The following is a 17983-nucleotide window of genomic DNA, read 5'->3' as shown; positions in this document are numbered from 1 at the left end:
TAATTATCAGTAAAGTAACCTTTAAAATACTATAAAAAATATGATTTTGATGTTGCAAACAAATGTATAATTAAAACAAATGCAAACAAATTGTATAATTAAAACTACATCCAAAAGGCAATTAATTTTATCTTTTCAAATATCTTATCCTAATTCATTTGAATATTTTAATTAAGTTTTTTATTTTACATCCACCATATTTACAACTGTTGTTAAAAATGGCGAATGTGAAACCAATCCAATAATTAATTACCCTTAAACAAATTCTAAGAATAAGTTGATCAAATTAAAAGTAATTTATTTTATCCACTGTTAGATCCATTTGTAACAGGTACTATTTAAATTTTTTTAATTAATCAGTAAAGTATACTTACTATAAAAAATATGATTTGATGTTTAATAAATGTTTAAACATCATGAATGCACAAACTAATTGTATAATTACAACTACATCCAAAAGGCAATTAATTTTATGTTTTCAAATATCTTATCCGTCGCATCCACCATTTTTACTATTGTTGTTAAAAATGGCGAATGCGCAACCAGTCCATAAAGTATTCTGGATAAATTTACAAGATTTGGTTTTTAAAAGTGATAAACGATAAAACCTTTCTTTTAATGTTAATGTTAATTTTATTACAAAATTATTGTTAAAATATTTATTGTATATATAATTTGATTATAAAAATATTTATAAATAGAATTAAATAATTAAGTCAAAAAATAATCTTTCAAAATAATATGTGTGAGAAGTATTGTATAATATACAGTCTGGTCATAAAAAGAGTATCTCATTATATGAATCAAAATTTAAAAAAAAAATTATTAAATATTTGAAATCTTCAATAAAAAATATACACAATATTATTTATCAATATCAATTATTCTCATAAAATTGTATTTTTATTAATGAATAATATTTATTCTTAATTTTATTACAAAATTATTGTTAAAATATTTATGGTATAGTTGATTTGAGTAAAAGAAAAATATTTATGATATTTAGTGATATAAATTAAATAATCAAGTCTAAAAATAATCTTTCAAAATGATATGTAGGGGAAGTATTTTATAATATTCAGATAGGTCTTATGTCAGTCACAATATATTTTACCAAATATTTATTGTATTTTTTAATAATTAATAATTTATTTATCTAATTTAAATACAAAAATATTGATGAAAATTAGTTGTCAAGTTTTGAAATATTCTTTCAAAATATTATAATGTGTATGGGAAGTATTTTAAAATATACAGTAAGGTCATAATTCATTTGAATATTTTAATTAGGTTTTTTGTGCCTCCTTCACCATTTTTATTACTGTTGTTAAAAATGGCGAATGCGCAACCAGTCCTATACATAAAGTATTCTGGATAAATTTACAAGATTTGGTTTTTAAAAGTGATAAACCATAAAACTTTTCTTTTAAAGTTGAAGTTTTCCAAGTTGACATTAAAAACTACGTATTTTTAACTCCAACATTAAACATGCCGGCTGCAACTACAAATATAAACAGCAAGTTCAAGTTAACTGTCCCACTTGAAACTAATGCCGTTAACATCCTGTTGTCGCAAGAACAAATGTGAATCGATTGGGAACCTTGGCCACATTTGTATCTGAGGGCAGACCGCGAGGAAACACGCCTTAAAACATAAAACCGAATTATTGCCTCGTGCGTTCGAACACACGGGATTCCCCCCGTGCTGGTAAACCTCCACCCCCGTGCGCTTCGCGTCCCCCACACCCCCAATTCACGGCGGAATCTAATACGGCACATATGGAGTGCGGTAATAAGGCCGTTTAAATTCATACAGGGCCCGCGCCGGCCGACTTTGATTAAATCACAGTGTCATGTCACGCGCCAAACAAAAAAGCGAAACGGCTTTTTAGGAATCTCTTCTTTAATCTGAAATTGTATCGCGATGCGCATCCTACACCCGGCAAACAAAACGCTATCAACGACGAATTGATATTGGTTTATCGCTCGCAACGCCTTCCCTACACTTCGTTGTCTCTGATGTTTCACGCTTCGAGTGCTTCGTTAGCGCCTAACTTTAATTAACGCCGTCTATTTGTATGTTAATCTATTCGGTTCGCTCTATTCTTCTGTTTTTTTTTTTATATTATTTTCGCCTCCATCGGGAGCTCGCTCTAGTACGGTCTGCGAAATTTACTTTTACGCTGTTTTATGTGCTGTTCGTTAAACCATAATGGATGAAAAATCACATTTTAAATTTTCTCTATAAAAACTGCTGAAAAATCTAACGATAAAAAATATTAATTAATAATTAATTATTAACTTATTATTATATAACAACATTTAGAATTTCTGAAATCTGAACTGACAAAAGTATACGACTATACACAATATATTCTATCTAATATTCTCAGAAAATTGTATTTTTTTGATAGTTAACAATAAATAATATTTAACGTTAATTTTATTACAAAATTATGGTTATAATATTTATTGTATATGTGAGTATGAGTAAAAAATATTGATAGAAAATTAACTATGAAATAATATTTGTAAGTAGTATTTTATAACATACAGTAGGATTATAAAAGGGGCATATTTTTGTATAAATTAGAATTAAAATTATATTTTATTAAATACTTGAAATATTCAGTAAAAAACATAAATCAAATATTATCATAGAATGGTATTATTATTAATTAAAATTAATATTTATGTTAATTTTATTACAAAATTATTGTTAAAATATTTATTGTATATCTAATTTGAATTTAAAAATATTTATAAATAGAATTAAATAATTAAGTCAAAAAATAATCTTTCAAAATAATATGTGTGAGAAGTATTGTATAATATACAGTCTGGTCATAAAAAGAGTATCTCATTATATGAATCAAAATTTAAAAAAAAAATTATTAAATATTTGAAATCTTCAATAAAAAATATACACAATATTATTTATCAATATCAATTATTCTCATAAAATTGTATTTTTATTAATGAATAATATTTATTCTTAATTTTATTACAAAATTATTGTTAAAATATTTATGGTATAGTTGATTTGAGTAAAAGAAAAATATTTATGATATTTAGTGATATAAATTAAATAATCAAGTCTAAAAATAATCTTTCAAAATGATATGTAGGGGAAGTATTTTATAATATTCAGAGAGGTCTTATGTCAATCACAATATATTTTATCAAATATTTATTGTATTTTTTAATAATTAATAATTTATTTATCTAATTTAAATACAAAAATATTGATGAAAATTAGTTGTCAAATTTTGAAATATTCTTTCAAAATATTATAATGTGTATGGGAAGTATTTTAAAATATACAGTAAGGTCATAATTCATTTGAATATTTTAATTAGGTTTTTTGTGCCTCCTTCACCATTTTTATTACTGTTGTTAAAAATGGCGAATGCGCAACCAGTCCTATACATAAAGTATTCTGGATAAATTTACAAGATTTGGTTTTTAAAAGTGATAAACCATAAAACTTTTCTTTTAAAGTTGAAGTTTTCCAAGTTGACATTAAAAACTACGTATTTTTAACTCCAACATTAAACATGCCGGCTGCAACTACAAATATAAACAGCAAATATTTGAAATCTTCAGTAAAAAATATACACAATATTATCAATATCAATTATTTTCATAAAATTGTATTTTTATAAATTAATAATATTTATTCTTAATTTTATTCCAAAATTATTGTTAAAATATTTATAGTATAGTTGATTTGAGTAAAAGAAAAATATTTATGATATTTAGTGATATAAATTAAAAAATCATGTCTAAAAATAATCTTTCAAAATATGATGATATGTAGGGGAAGTATTTTATAATATTCTGAGAGGCCTTATGTCAATCACAATATATTTTACTAAATATTTATTGTATTTTTTAATAGTTAATAAAAATATTTATTTTTTATCTAATTTAAATACAAAAGTATTGATGAAAATTAGTTATCAAGTCTTGAAATATTCTTTCAAAATATTATAATGTGTGTGGGAATTATTTTAAAATATACAGTAAGGTCATAAAAGGAGCATTTTATTACATAAATTAAATAAAATTTAAATATACAAAAATTCAAATATTTTCATAAACTTGTATTATTTTATTAATTAATAAGTTTATTGTTATATTATTGTGATGTGATTTAAGTAAAAATAATGTACAATAGTATACGGGTTTTATTCGAGATCTCTATACTGTTCCATTCAAGAGTTCTTTTTACCACCGTATTGTATATTAATATTAAAAATACTATTGAAGTGGTATTTCAAATTTGTGTAAATTAATTATCGATTAAATTAATGTTTATACTTTTATAGTTGTTAGAGAAATTTTCTTTCAGAATAATGAGTATTACGAAAATATTTAATAACATTAAGAATGTGACATAAATCTCCGTTATATAACCTATAAAAAAATTAAAACCCTTCTCCAGATTATGGGTGCAGTTATTAAATTTTATTTCAAATTTTAGAAATTTATTGGCATAATTTTACAACCCGGCATTATTGCCAGTAAAATATTTGATTTACGTCCAATATCAATAGCCGTAACCTGTTTGTATATCTCATTTAATTAAATAATTAGTTATAATTGCAATTACGATGGTATTTCCGCAGTAAATCGCAATGAAAAATTTAATAACCTATTAGCTTTTATTATTAAATTTTTAAACCGGTTTAATTGTCAATGAAATGATAATAATCAAATTTTATTGTTTTGAACGAGAGCATCCATATATTTATTTTTAAAATAAGTATACCCAATCAAATAGTTATTGAGAATTTTTTTATTCCTGTATACAAATTATAAAATTTATTTGAATTTAATAAACATCAGTAAGCCGAAATTCCTGTTATATTTTACATTAATTATTTTATTTTAAACATTTTACATTAATATGCAAATTTGCTAATTATAAATTCGAACATATTTATTAATTTGATTATCTATTTTTTCAGTGCATCTACGGTTGCTACGTCCATTCCGCAATACTACCAACATTTCATCGGAGATGCTACTGGCTCCTACAGGTAGTTAGTTACTTCGAATTTTGACCTATTTTAATTTTTTTAAACATTTATTTTTTGTAGAATCCAGACATTGTCCTCGTACATTATTTGAACGTTCCTTATCCGGACGACAACAAGTTGGCGGTCATAACGCCGAACTTGGCCCTATGGGCGGACAAAAAGGAATGGACGAAGGACGAACTAGTCTCCCAACTCAAACCCATGTTTTTCAGCGAGGACGAGCCCGATCTACACAACGAATTAGAAATTTCGGTAAGTAAAAACACTCCACACTTTTCATACCTCAACTAATCACGATGCTTCAGACTGCGGAGACGGTAGAGGCAATAGTCAGCCAGCTGATGGAAAAACAACGTCAGGCCAGACAAGCGGCCCTAGTCAAACAGCTGGAGTGCGGATGTCCGGACTCCACATGTGCCGATGGCAAGAGCTGTTCGCATCCAATGCGTCGCATCACCGCCGCCAAGGAAGTTGTAAGCTCCCCGTTACCAAGTTCCAGTTCAAACTCGAGACCCTCCAGCAGTCTAGATAATAACAACCAAGTCTCGTCCACCACCGGATCCAGTCCTTTATTGTTGACGAACAATAATTCCCCGCGAGTGTATTCCAGAGATGCCAGGAACCATCCAGGACTCAAGGCTAACTCTGGTAAAACTCCGCCGTTGGTGTTAAGTTTGTCGCAGATACAAGGCGGTGGTGGCTTGTTGATTTTGAACAGCAACGCAGGAAATAATGCTAGTCATCAGAATATCGTCAACCCCGTATCGGTGGCGAATTTCGTTTGCAACACCAACCGGACACAACAGAAGGAGGCCAGAACTAGTCATTTGGTTTTGAAACAGGAAGTGATGGACACGAACACGTCGTCCTGCGCCCATCCCACTAAACAGGAACTGAAGAATAACCAAAGAGAAACCAAAATGGAAATAAACGAAAATTTAAGACAATCAATGTTCGAAACCATTTCATACGGACGCCAGCAACAACAACAACAACAACAACAACAACAACAGCAACAGCAGCAGCAACAACAAACTGAAGTTGTCATGTCCAGTGCACCTTCCACTCCCTCCAAGCACATGGACACCAGCCACGACGAAGTGGTCGATGACTTCAAGCACCAGAACTTCTGCGACGAAACTGTAGTACTGTTGGGCACCGACTCCAGTGGATCGATTATAAGTAAAAGTGACGGTAAGTTTTTCCCCATATAATTTTCATTTGTAACTAAGAATTTTTTCAGGTTCTTCCATTATCAACGGAGGTTTCTTTAATGAAACCCTTGACTTATCCCACGAGGACATACAGAGAACTCTGTCTGCCAATATGCCTTTGTGTTCAAACGATTTAGATAATCACCAACGACACAATTCGGAACCGCACTCTAGGACGTCGCAGAACAAGAACCAATCAGAACCGCCCCCACTCCATCCTGAGATTAATCCCATGGATTTTATCGACTCCTGCGATGTCGTGGTATCACCGACTCACGTCGTAGATGATGATGTATTCGTTAATTTGGATGCTTTCGACATGCTAGGCGAGTTCCCTGATTTGGAAGCTCTAGACTCTGGTCATACCGCGCTATTAGGTAATTACTTAAATAAATTACACTTGGGTTTTTATAACTGAAATCGTTTTAGATGTAAATCCGTCCGAAACCCACCGCACTGTAAAAGAGCAGGAACATCAGACAAATAACGGGCAGAACACCATGGAAGCTTCGGCAAAAATCACCGACTACTCGCCGGAGTGGGCCTATCCAGAGGGAGGAGTTAAAGTTCTGGTGACTGGACCATGGCATTCATCCGGGCCCTATACAGTCCTCTTCGATACATTCCCGGTCCCCACAACACTGGTCCAAAGTGGGGTCTTACGTTGTCATTGTCCAGGTAAAATATATTGATATTTATCACTCTTAGATTAATTATCGTTTAATTTAAGCTCACGAAGCCGGATTGGCAACGTTGCAAGTAGCATGTGATGGTTATGTGATATCCAACTCTGTGATATTTGAGTACAAGTTGCCACCTAGAGAAGAACAAGTGGCTGCTCCGGAGCCCAAGGTAGAGAGATCCAACGACAACCTGTTAAAATTCACCCTGCTTCAGAGGCTCGAAGCCATGGACGACAGGCTTCAAATCAAACAAGAACCCAACGACGGCGATGGCGTACGTCAATTAAATTTATTTTTTTTTAAGTGATCTCATATTATACAAATGTTTAGGTTGAGGACACGGCTTTGTTTACTCAGCCAAACTTCGAGGACCGTCTGGTGACCTTTTGCCAGAATATGACATCTCGCATCTGGAGACACGGCGAAGAACTGAGTGTCTCTTGGTTCGCCAGCCATAGGGGCATGACTCTGCTCCATTTGGCTGCCTCGTTGGGCTACTCCAGGCTGGTATGTGCCATGTTACACTGGCGTGCAGAGAACTCTTCTCTTCTCCTTGAAACAGAAGTCGATGCTTTGAGCCAGGATGAAGACGGATTTACTCCTCTGGTAAATATTAATATTTTCTAATGACAATTGACACTAACAATTTAAAAAAAAAAAACAGATGTGGGCTTGCGCGAGGGGTCATACGGACACCGCCGTGATGTTGTACAAGTGGAACCACACGGCCTTAAACATGAAAAACACCGCCAACCAATCACCTCTCGAGGTTGCGAAAAGCAACAATCACGGCGACTTGGTCAAAGAGTTGGAGAAGTTGGAGTTAAGAAGGGATAAGGCTAACATGTTGTTACATTCGAACAATTCCTCCACAGATGCTACAAATTCGCCCACAGTTATTTCTCCCGCTAGTTCAATTGCTTCTTTGACTTCCGTGGCGTCCACCAGCAAGTCACATGACGGAGTATTCCTCAGACCAGGAGCAGTTACCAGGTGATAAAATACGATTCAGTACGAATTTTCTGGTATTAATTTAAACTTTGGTATCTGCGAATTCACCAATTTTTAAAGTGTGTGCGCATCCGCCATTTTTAAAACAGTACTCGAAAAGCTGTCTTAAATACTAATCAAACTTAAGTCAAATGATAACGTTGCAAATAAAGTTGGTGTTACAGGAGCGAGTACAATAAGTATAAGATTTTGAATCTGGACTTGGACTCGGACTCTGGATTGCTGGGAAATGGTAAAATGATGACATCTACACCCAGTCCGTTGCTGTCTGATTCATCAGCCAGCACCAGAGGACACAATGGTCAAAAACTGATCAAAAGACCGTCCATCGACAGCGGCATCCACATGAGTTGCGGCCCCGCATCCGAAACAACCCGGCCGAAAAGCTCAAAAATGAGGGAGACACCCAAACTGTCCAAGTAATAAAATCGTCTCAGTTTAGAATACATTTTTAACATTGATAGACCTTTTAGGTTCGATAGGAGCATGTCTTTGCCTCTTCACTCACCTCTTTCAATGAAGGAATCTATAGATGAGGGCTTTGAGGGCTCTGGAAGGAAAATGGATTTCGCTTTATGTAAGTATGCTTTTTAAAGTCATCCGTTACATTCATACTATATCGTTTGCATTTATCTAGGAGGTAAGTGCTTCTGTCGTGAGTACAAATTAATTTTTGCATGTGTCCAACTTTTTTAATTATTGGTTACATACTGACGTAACGATTTTTTTGGTTTCGCTTCTATACGCATTAGTGACTAAAATTATTATGGGAAAGTGATGTAACTATTGTTAATTATGAGAAAAGGAACAGTTCTGACATAATCAGGTTGTAAATTAAACGATTTATTAGTCATTATGGCATTACAAAATTATATCCATTATAATTACTTATTTCATTATAATAACTAATAAGTTTTTGATAAAATTGTATTTAATTGTTGTGCTGTAATGATTTTTTTAATCTTTAGACTTCATTTTAATCCAATATCAATTCAATACAAAATTATTTCTACATCTTTCTTTTGGTAAATGATTTAAATGTTGGATTAAAATAGTCTCTTTCGAAAAATGGTAGCGGTAGCCATTTATAGAGCATAAAAACCCGAATCGCGTACTTGTTGTTCTGATGCCGACGGTGTGTTCTGATACGAAACATGTGATGATTTAGGCGAGATAGGAAGCGGTCAGCGCAGCACTAGTCCCCTGATCGACGTCGAGGCTGTATCCGACGACGAAAGTGATATCCACAGCGGCGCCGTAGGTCAGTCCCATCAAACAAACATTGCTGGTCTCTATTATCTTTGTTGTCTATCGGTGTTGTTACTGTTTTTTACTTACTGTTGTTTTTTTAATCACTGTTAAATGTTACTAACCCAGAATTTGAGGCGAAGATCACAAAACTAAACGGCGGGCATATTTTATTAGAAATTTAATCAATAATTTCTTGTCCCAATGTTCCTGCTTTTATTTTAATTATTAATTAAATGTGCTTCGTTTACACCAATTTGGAAAAATGCCATTTTTTGGGTACTAAGTTTTATAACGCATTATTCTCCTCACTTTTAAAAAATATTTTTACGAGTGAGCCTAGTTTGTGTCTTTGCCCAATATAAATTCATATACTTAACGGACTAAAATTAGGAGAACTTGACTACTTTTTCTGTAACATCTATTTTCATATATTAATAATATTTCCATATTACAGAAGACGTTGAAGCTCTCCTAAAACTCCTGCTGAATAAAACCATTCAAATTAAAAAACAAACCTTAACCTCGCTTCCTAGTTTAGTAATCGATGTTATTCTTAAATGTTGTCTTTTAATCAACAAAATGCTGAAATTTGTTACAATAAACTTGTCATTTCTTGGGCTTTTATTCGTACGATTATGATTCCAAATCAACTTGCTTATACAAGGAAAATGCCTTGAAATGGACAATTTAATTGATGTAATTTGATCAGATAATTCTATTGCTTACTAATACTATTAGAAAATTAGATATCTATTACAGTTTTGTGTATGGTAAAAAAAGACTATAACAGGAATTATTTCAAACTTATGCAAAATTCAACAAAAGTTTCATACAGGTACAATAAAACGCATAACTTTGAAATCGATTTATTCCGATTACCCGTTCTGATCTTACTTTGTATATTATCTAGGTACATAGAATTCTATGCACTGACATTTTTACAGTTCTCTTGATGTTTTAGAATTGTTTATCATTACAGTTTCGATCCAGGTTATTAGTTTAGATAATAGTTAACATACTTAAATACTCACCAATGCTACCTTAGTATTAATCGTAATAGGAATGCCAGCTTAACAAACTCGACCTCAATCAACCACCTTAGTTATTGGTGTAACTTATTTATGAATTTGAACGAGATTGATTGAAGTAGGGTAAATAGGGAAAACTTTGCCTGTTGTATGTACAAAGCTGCTTAATTTTTGTTGCTTTTATGACTGTTGTTGTTAACTCGGAAACGTTTTGATGTCTTAATCACCTTTTCGTAAACATGTATTTAACTTGATACTTTTTAGGGGAACAAGACGCCAGGGTATTAACCTTAGCTGAGCAGATTATTGCTGCAATGCCCGACAGAATCAAGGTAAAACTGAGAATTTATAATTGCACGTTTTCTTAGCGGATGTGAGACAGTCCTACATTGTGTTGAACGATTAATTGCAGAACGAAAGCGAGGAAATGTTACTGGATAACAGTCCTGGTCCACCTGACACTAGCGATACCCTTTCAGATGTTTTTATGGAGCCCCTATTGGACCAGTCTTCTTCCAGTTTTGAGTCCACCGAGTTTAATTTTGAGTTCTCAGATCACAATTATAGGTAAAAAATTGTCAAAAACTTATTGACTTATTTATAATTAATAATTTGTTTAGATATTGTGATGTGGGTACTCCTGGTTCAAGCCTGAGTCCAGCTTCTTCTAGTTGTCTGCAATCGCCATGTTCGTTCACACTGGACTCTCCATCTCCACCTCCAACCACCGCGGACTTTTGTGAGTTCTTGCAAGCGTCCGGAACGGTTTTCGAGAAAGACTTTTCCAACTTAACTCTTTCAGGTACCATTTATTTCAATGTGTTGTAATGCGTCTAAACTATTTATGTATGTTTAGATCGTGAACAGAGGGAACTGTACGAAGCGGCCAAGATCATCCAAAAGGCTTACCGTTCGTACAAGGGCCGCCAACAGCAGGAGCAGGACAAGGAGCGGGCAGCCGCAGTAGTCATCCAGAACTACTACCGTCGCTACAAGCAGTACGCGTACTACAAGCAGATGACGCACGCCGCCATGGTGATCCAGAACGGGTACAGGTCGTACTGCGAGCACAAGCGGTTCAAGAAGAGCCAGGAGGCTGCAGTTTGCATCCAGAACTACTACCGTAACTACAAGGAGCAGGGGGGAAGGGGGAGTAGAGAAGGCACGCCCGCCTCCGGGCTCAAGTAAGTCGGCGACGGCCATCCCCAAGAGGAGGCGGTTCCACTGGCGGTTTTCGCTGTGCCTGCGTTTTAATCTGTTGTCGGTGTTTATGGCGGCGGTGGACGGCTTTCTGTGTGGTGTGGCTGTTTCCTTTGTACAAAGGTCCCGGAACTAGAGCCTTAGAAGTAGCGATAGATTTAATTACGTATTATCCAATTTACTGCTATTCAACAATTTTTATACAATTCTTAATATTATTTATCACTACTTCAAAGGTGTTGCTTGCTAGAGGACTGTGTAGGAATTTAGTAAGTTGCTTTTTCTTATATGTATGTGGTTTTATATAAAAAATAAAATATTTTTACAATTAATAATAACGTAATAAAATAGTCATTCTTATTAAAAAATCATTAACTGTAATTTTTATTGGAAGAAAAAACATTTAAGAAAAAGTGATTCAATTTTTGCGATGAGTAGGTACATGTTAATTCTCAAAATGCAACATATTTACCAAATACAAATCCTAAATAATATATGACGTTAATATATAAAATCAAATAAATCATTACAAAATTAATTTCATATTTCTGCTAATTTCTACTTATCTATTTCTTACGATTAATGATGGCTTTTCGATTTCAGTGTTAACTATAAACCAAAATTATCAGAAAACACCAAAAAAAAAATTACACTTGTATAATTCCCAATAAACCAACCAAGCTAAGTGTCTCTATGTGCTTGTATGTGTATGGTAACTACTAGTGTCTTAGATGTCTGTAAATGTGCTTGAACAAGTCACACTAACACAGAAAACCCGACACAAATTCCCCAGGAAAACTAACAGCGAACCATTTCCTCAAACTAACAAAATACTAAAAAAAGTCAGCCCGTCTCTTCAACCTCTGCACCGCCCCTGTCTGCTTCGATGTAGTTGCTGTTCTCTTTTGGAAGCGTGGTATTTCTTGGTGTCTACCTGCCCCACCCTTGTCGTTCTTTACGTTTTAGTGTTCAAGGGGGTAACTCATTAAATGCTAGCAGTTAATTAGTTATCCCTTGGGTTAACTTAAACAGGAAAATGCATGACGTTTTCAGGTTTTAGTTAATCCACAACATTTCTGTTGCAAATGGAAGTACTTATTTATTTTTGTTATAAAAAAATAAGTATTCTGTTGCTGTTTGGTTTGTTGTACAGATGTTTAAATGATTTAACTTTGTTGTTTTTTAGACGTACTTATTCCCAAAGAAGGCAACATCAAGCTGCTAGAAAAATCCAGCAATTTATGAGGCAGTCCAAAAATAAGTAAGTAAAATAATGATCGTATTTATTTCGAGTGGTAATTAAAATTATTTGAGTTGTACTTGTGAATTGTTTGTTGCTAAAATTTAAATTTGACTTGTAATTTTAACGCAAATCAGTATTTGGGATGAGCCTATGGGACAAGTGGTAAGTTGTGTACACCCAACACTCCCACTTGTACAATTTTATTTAAATGTAATACTTTTGTCTAATAATTTGTATCATTTAGATTGCAGAGAGAACGAGCAGAAAGAGAGAAGCTGGGGGTCCAGTCAGTGGATGTCCATCAAAAGTTACAATATCAAGGGGGCTCTTCCAGTTGCATAGGCCAAAATAGCAGGTGACTATTAGAAGAATATTAATAATGTTGGTTTTTGAAGATATTTCTTGTTTAGGTCCGGTAATGCCGCAACCTCGGAAGATTCGGCAGATTGTAATAATAAGTAAAAAAAGCTTGATTTTTTAAAAAATTATATAAGCAGGTATAAAATGTTAATTTTTGTAATATACTGCTACTTGTAGACTCTATATTGTATCTCTCTGATATATTCTTATATATTTACAATGTCTATTTTGGCTGTTAATTGGTAATTTTCATGCATTTATACGAATGCTAAGGAACGACAACAAAAGTGAGATGAAATTAGACGTTGTACGAACTTTATTATTTATTATTAATTACTCTTATTGTGTGGTTTCTGAGCTGTGATTGTAGTTCGGTTACACTTTTTCAAGTACTCCTGCAAAAAAAAAATTCGATCAGTTGATCAGTTTTTAAAACCACCTTCCAAAGCTAAGAATAAATTTTACCAAATTATATTAAATAGCGCGCTGTCTTCAAATTTGGTCCTCTGAAACATCGGATAATAATTATTCACATATTATGAATTAACAATCAATTAATTTTATTTAAAGACAATTGAAAAAGTGTTGACCAATCGATAGAAAAATCTAGTTTTTTAGTATAGTTATTCGATCTTTAATAATTTATTTCAGTAGTTGAAACATTTGAAATATTATACAAATTTTGTACCTACGACTATTTTAACTATTTTTCACTGCCATTGTAGAATTAGAAATTAATGTTTGCGGATATAATTTAAATATATATCTTCTTAAACTAAAGCAATACACAAGTGTATATTTTTTGTTAACGAACGTTTTTATAATTATTACACACTTCTGAAACAACAAATACTAAAATTAGTGCAATTCTCAATAATGTTCAACAGGAAATATTAGACAGGATTGTAAATATACTTACAAAATTATAAAAGCGTTTGTACCCGAATTTCTAGGGCTTGACTTTCTATAAATTTCGGTGAAGTTCGCTCATACATATCATTATAGTGTAATAAATACGTAAATTAGAAAGAAATATATAGTCATAATATTTACCTGCTGTACAATGAATGGAAAAATGGAATGTGTAAATAATTTCGTTTGTGTATTGTGTAACGAGACGAAGATAATATTGGTGCTCAATATGACGGTATGCACAATTATTTAATTTATTTTTGATTATTTCTTTATTTCTTACGCGGTCTGAAACACTATGGATACGAAAAAGAATTAATGGTGGCGTTATTTTTAATGTTCGAAGATTCTCAATTTGCATGGTTCAACAAAGGGGACACAAGATCCGTAGTGTTTTATGCTGTAGCTAAATGGTTAGTCAATTATTCGAGGGGAAACTTTATTTTCTAAAAACATGAACTAGAAAATATGTACCTGCAGGCAGGATTTATTTCTTACAAGAATCCCTCCTTTGTAAATAGCTGTTGTTTGTTTTTGAAATTTTATTCTTTAAAACTAAAAAAAAATAATATATTTCTTAAGACATTACAAGTATTATGTAAATTTTAATGTTGATATTTATACATAATAACAGAAGGCTTACATTTTTAATCTGCATCTATAGACAATTATCTAGTGTAGTCAGTGCAGTTAATATAACAAATAAAAAACTAGTTAGGTGAATTGTAGAATAGCGTTTCAAAATATTTTTTAATCAAATATATTTGTCCAGTGTAGAAGGTTTAAAATTTTGAATGCGTAATGACTGGTAAAATTTCAAATATCTATCGCTTCACTAAAAAGCAACAACATTTACTATAGATAATTCCAATACTTTTAAATTAATTGCCACAGACATAATAATAAATAATTCCAGATATGTAGTTTAAGTCACTTTTTTGTTCTTTTCCTAGTTATGTATTTTGAAATATTTCCTGAATTAATCATTATCATTCATTCAAACATATCAAAATACTTCATTTTTTTTATTAAAATTAATGACGTCATATTTTCAACAGGTAACTTGTAATGATTTTATCATTTTACAGAAGCATAATGGTTGCAAAATGAGTTTCAGGAAATATTTTCATACATATATTGAAAAACGGTAAATGTTGGTAATTACAAGAACAAGAAAACTAGGGTTTGGATTTCTGTCTTCAAAAAATACATGAAACAATCAAAACTCAACAATCCTTAGTAGTTAAAAACACTTAACAGAATGTATGGGTTATTATATAAGAAAGTCTGACTATTTGTAAATACTTTAAGGGAACGTATGTAAGTATATCGAAAGGAAGAAGCTTTTTTGTAAAAGGATTATAAACAACAACACCAAAAATATCGAAAATTGTAAATTTGTATTTTAAAGAAGATTTAAAAAATCAATATCTGTAGGATAAAGTTTTATTGAACAATTATATATTCAAATTAAATTTTATATCTATGAGGTTACATTACCTTGAAATGTATTAAAAATATACTGTAGTGAAAAATTTATTTTAGAAGGTAACGATAATTTCATAATTATTCAATATATAAGCTTTAAAAACAAACCTATTAAAAAATAATACAGTTAAAATAGTAGTATTTATAAGGTAGATAATTTTTGACTCTTTATTCATAGGTCAAGTGCAGGTTTCTTGCCAGAGGAAATATATTATGTATAAAAGAGTTAAAAGTGGTCGAAAAAACCTGCACTTCTTAGATAGTAGCTGCACAGTACCTACTACTATATCTTATTCTATTTACCTGTTTATATTCATTAGGAATTCAAATTGTTATATACACTCTTCAAGTACACATCTGTATATTTTATAAAATATACATTGACACTTTGTAAGAAATTCTGTTTGGGTATTGCAATGAGTCCAGAATTCAAGTGTGTAATCCAATTAATAAATTATCATATTGATAACAACGTTGGGGTGATACACAGATTTGTAGGGAATAAGGTGAATGTATTGCTGTAATTTCTTACATTTTGTATGCTGTATCTTCACAATGGTTACTGCACTCAACAGAAGTTGTTTATCCCTCGTTTTTTGTCTCTTGTTGTCTCTTTGACTATTGCCTAATTATGTACTTAACTAGTTTTAAGATGGTTGGTTGTATACTTTAATGTTATATATATTGGCTCTTGTCATTCCATTTAAAAATTGTTCAAATTAAATATTTTGATACTATCTATGTATTTTATAATATTGAATTTGTTATTTTTGAATTCTAGATTTGATAGAAGATTAGTTGTTAGTTTTCATTATTTATTTATTAGAGTGCAGGTGTAAACTATTGTTACATATTATTGTGACTAATAAACACTACTTTCTGAATTATAATTCCTCTATTATTTACCTATTGTCTTAAAATATATCAATTAAAACGCCATTTCTGGTGAATGTTCCCTCATCAGGAGAATGTGTGATTATGTTCATAACAGAATCGGAGCCAGTTACGTAAATGCAATCTTAATGTAAATCTTTAATAGATAATAACTTTCTTCAAATATTAAAACTGAAATATTTTGAGAGGCTGCTTTTCTTTAGTAGAAACTTAAATAATATTTGTTTTTATATTTTCTTCATTATTATAAAACTTATTTTTCAATTAATAAAATTATAGCAACTTTTTACATAATAGTTTTTCATTGGTCTCTGTAAATTTAAATCGATTATTTACCAGCGGTCTTTTGTTTATTGTATTTTTTTTAATGATTGGTCGAAGGGAATCTGTAACATTTCAATTAAATTAAGAGGCTAACATATTTTTTAACACTTTAAAAAGTTCCTATAATAATTATCACTACTGTAAATCTTATCAAAATTATTGTTGAATAGTGCAATAAAACAGTAACGTAAAATATCTCCGTTGTTTTTAAGATCGTATCAAAAAAGTAACAAAAAATGTTTAATTTGAAATATCGCGTATTCTTTGGCCACCACTGTAGCAAACCAGGTTTGAACGAAAAAGTAGGAATCTGTAACTTTTAGTTGAAAGTTCAAATTAACATGAGAGATGTCGCATTAGTAGTATCGTCAGTATTTCCCATATCCCTATTATAATCACATTTGAAACTAAAATAAACACTCAATTACAAAGTTTTTAACATTGATTTACAAACGGAAATCGTTTAACGATGTACACATGTATATACATGATCTTTTAAGCACCAATTAATATTTCCTTCAATGAGCTGCATTTCCTTCAGGTGTTGGTTTTATTATTAAAAATACTTATTTATGTAAGTTAATGTTAACGGCTTTAATAATCTATTATATTAATTGCATAATGTGTTTTTGAATATTACACTAGTAACAAGAACTGGAATTAAATATGGGGTGTCAGCACATTCCCATTTCTTATCACCACCAAAGTCGAATGACGTCCACTATCGCTAACCCATGACTGTTTGTTGGGCAGATCTATAAATATTCGGCGCATGTTTTGCGATAAGAGGCATAAAATTAAAATTAGGTTGTACCTCTGACACTTCACCCCCAGATAAACTTTCTTATCGTCTATTGGAAAATATCCGAGACAAATATTGTATTAATGTTCCGAGTCGAAAGGTCCTCAGATTAGTTTCACCGTTATCACTTTAAATGTTTACTTTTTAAGACGAAGTACACAGTTATCATCAGTGTAAATAATTATATTAATGATTCTTTTCATGAGTCTGTTGCTGGTATTGATGTTATAGTTTACGGACGCCCCTTTATCTGGTGGACCAAATCGCCCTTAGTTTGAAAACTCATGATAACGGAAATTGAGTGTCTTGATATTCATTTTATCACAATCAAGCAATTGTTAGTTTTATGATATACAGTAGTGGCCATAATTATATCAACTTACTGAAATATATTTAAAATATAAGATGTCGTTTGATCCCCGACCTACAAGAAAAACTACAAACAGTTTTTACTTGCTCTGAATCACATCCACTGGAACACAGACCAGTGGGTACGACTACTTTTTAATGACAAATCTAAATTTAATTT

At 31.6% G+C, this 17983-nt stretch overlaps 1 protein-coding gene across 10 annotated transcripts in view; it reads left to right on the top strand.

The window, feature by feature from the left end:
* The window catches only part of LOC109603956 (calmodulin-binding transcription activator 2), a 329859-nt gene extending 313535 nt beyond the window's left edge, over positions 1 to 16324 (top strand). The window contains exons 7-24 of one of the 10 annotated variants that reach the window (XM_049967907.1): positions 4973 to 5044; positions 5105 to 5296; positions 5350 to 6238; positions 6288 to 6635; positions 6688 to 6936; positions 6989 to 7215; positions 7272 to 7547; positions 7606 to 7934; positions 8117 to 8371; positions 8426 to 8529; positions 9121 to 9213; positions 10496 to 10563; positions 10644 to 10798; positions 10852 to 11033; positions 11088 to 11415; positions 12618 to 12692; positions 12919 to 13029; positions 13070 to 16324. In XM_049967907.1, the coding sequence (XP_049823864.1) occupies positions 4973 to 5044; positions 5105 to 5296; positions 5350 to 6238; positions 6288 to 6635; positions 6688 to 6936; positions 6989 to 7215; positions 7272 to 7547; positions 7606 to 7934; positions 8117 to 8371; positions 8426 to 8529; positions 9121 to 9213; positions 10496 to 10563; positions 10644 to 10798; positions 10852 to 11033; positions 11088 to 11415; positions 12618 to 12692; positions 12919 to 13029; positions 13070 to 13136 (4020 nt within the window). In that variant the 3' untranslated portion in view covers positions 13137 to 16324. Of the gene's footprint in view, positions 1 to 4972; positions 5048 to 5104; positions 5297 to 5349; positions 6239 to 6287; positions 6636 to 6687; positions 6937 to 6988; positions 7216 to 7271; positions 7548 to 7605; positions 7935 to 8104; positions 8372 to 8416; positions 8530 to 9120; positions 9214 to 10495; positions 10564 to 10643; positions 10799 to 10851; positions 11034 to 11087; positions 11416 to 12617; positions 12693 to 12808; positions 12837 to 12918; positions 13030 to 13069 lie in introns of all 10 variants that reach the window. The other 9 variants (XM_049967908.1, XM_049967909.1, XM_049967904.1 and 6 more) reach the window with 9 other exon arrangements.
* Positions 16325 to 17983: the final 1659 nt, after the last annotated feature.

Source organism: Aethina tumida, chromosome 5 (assembly GCF_024364675.1).
Source record: "Aethina tumida isolate Nest 87 chromosome 5, icAetTumi1.1, whole genome shotgun sequence".
Taxonomy (NCBI): Eukaryota; Metazoa; Arthropoda; class Insecta; order Coleoptera; family Nitidulidae; genus Aethina; species Aethina tumida.
This window is presented reverse-complemented; position numbering and strand designations above follow the sequence as displayed.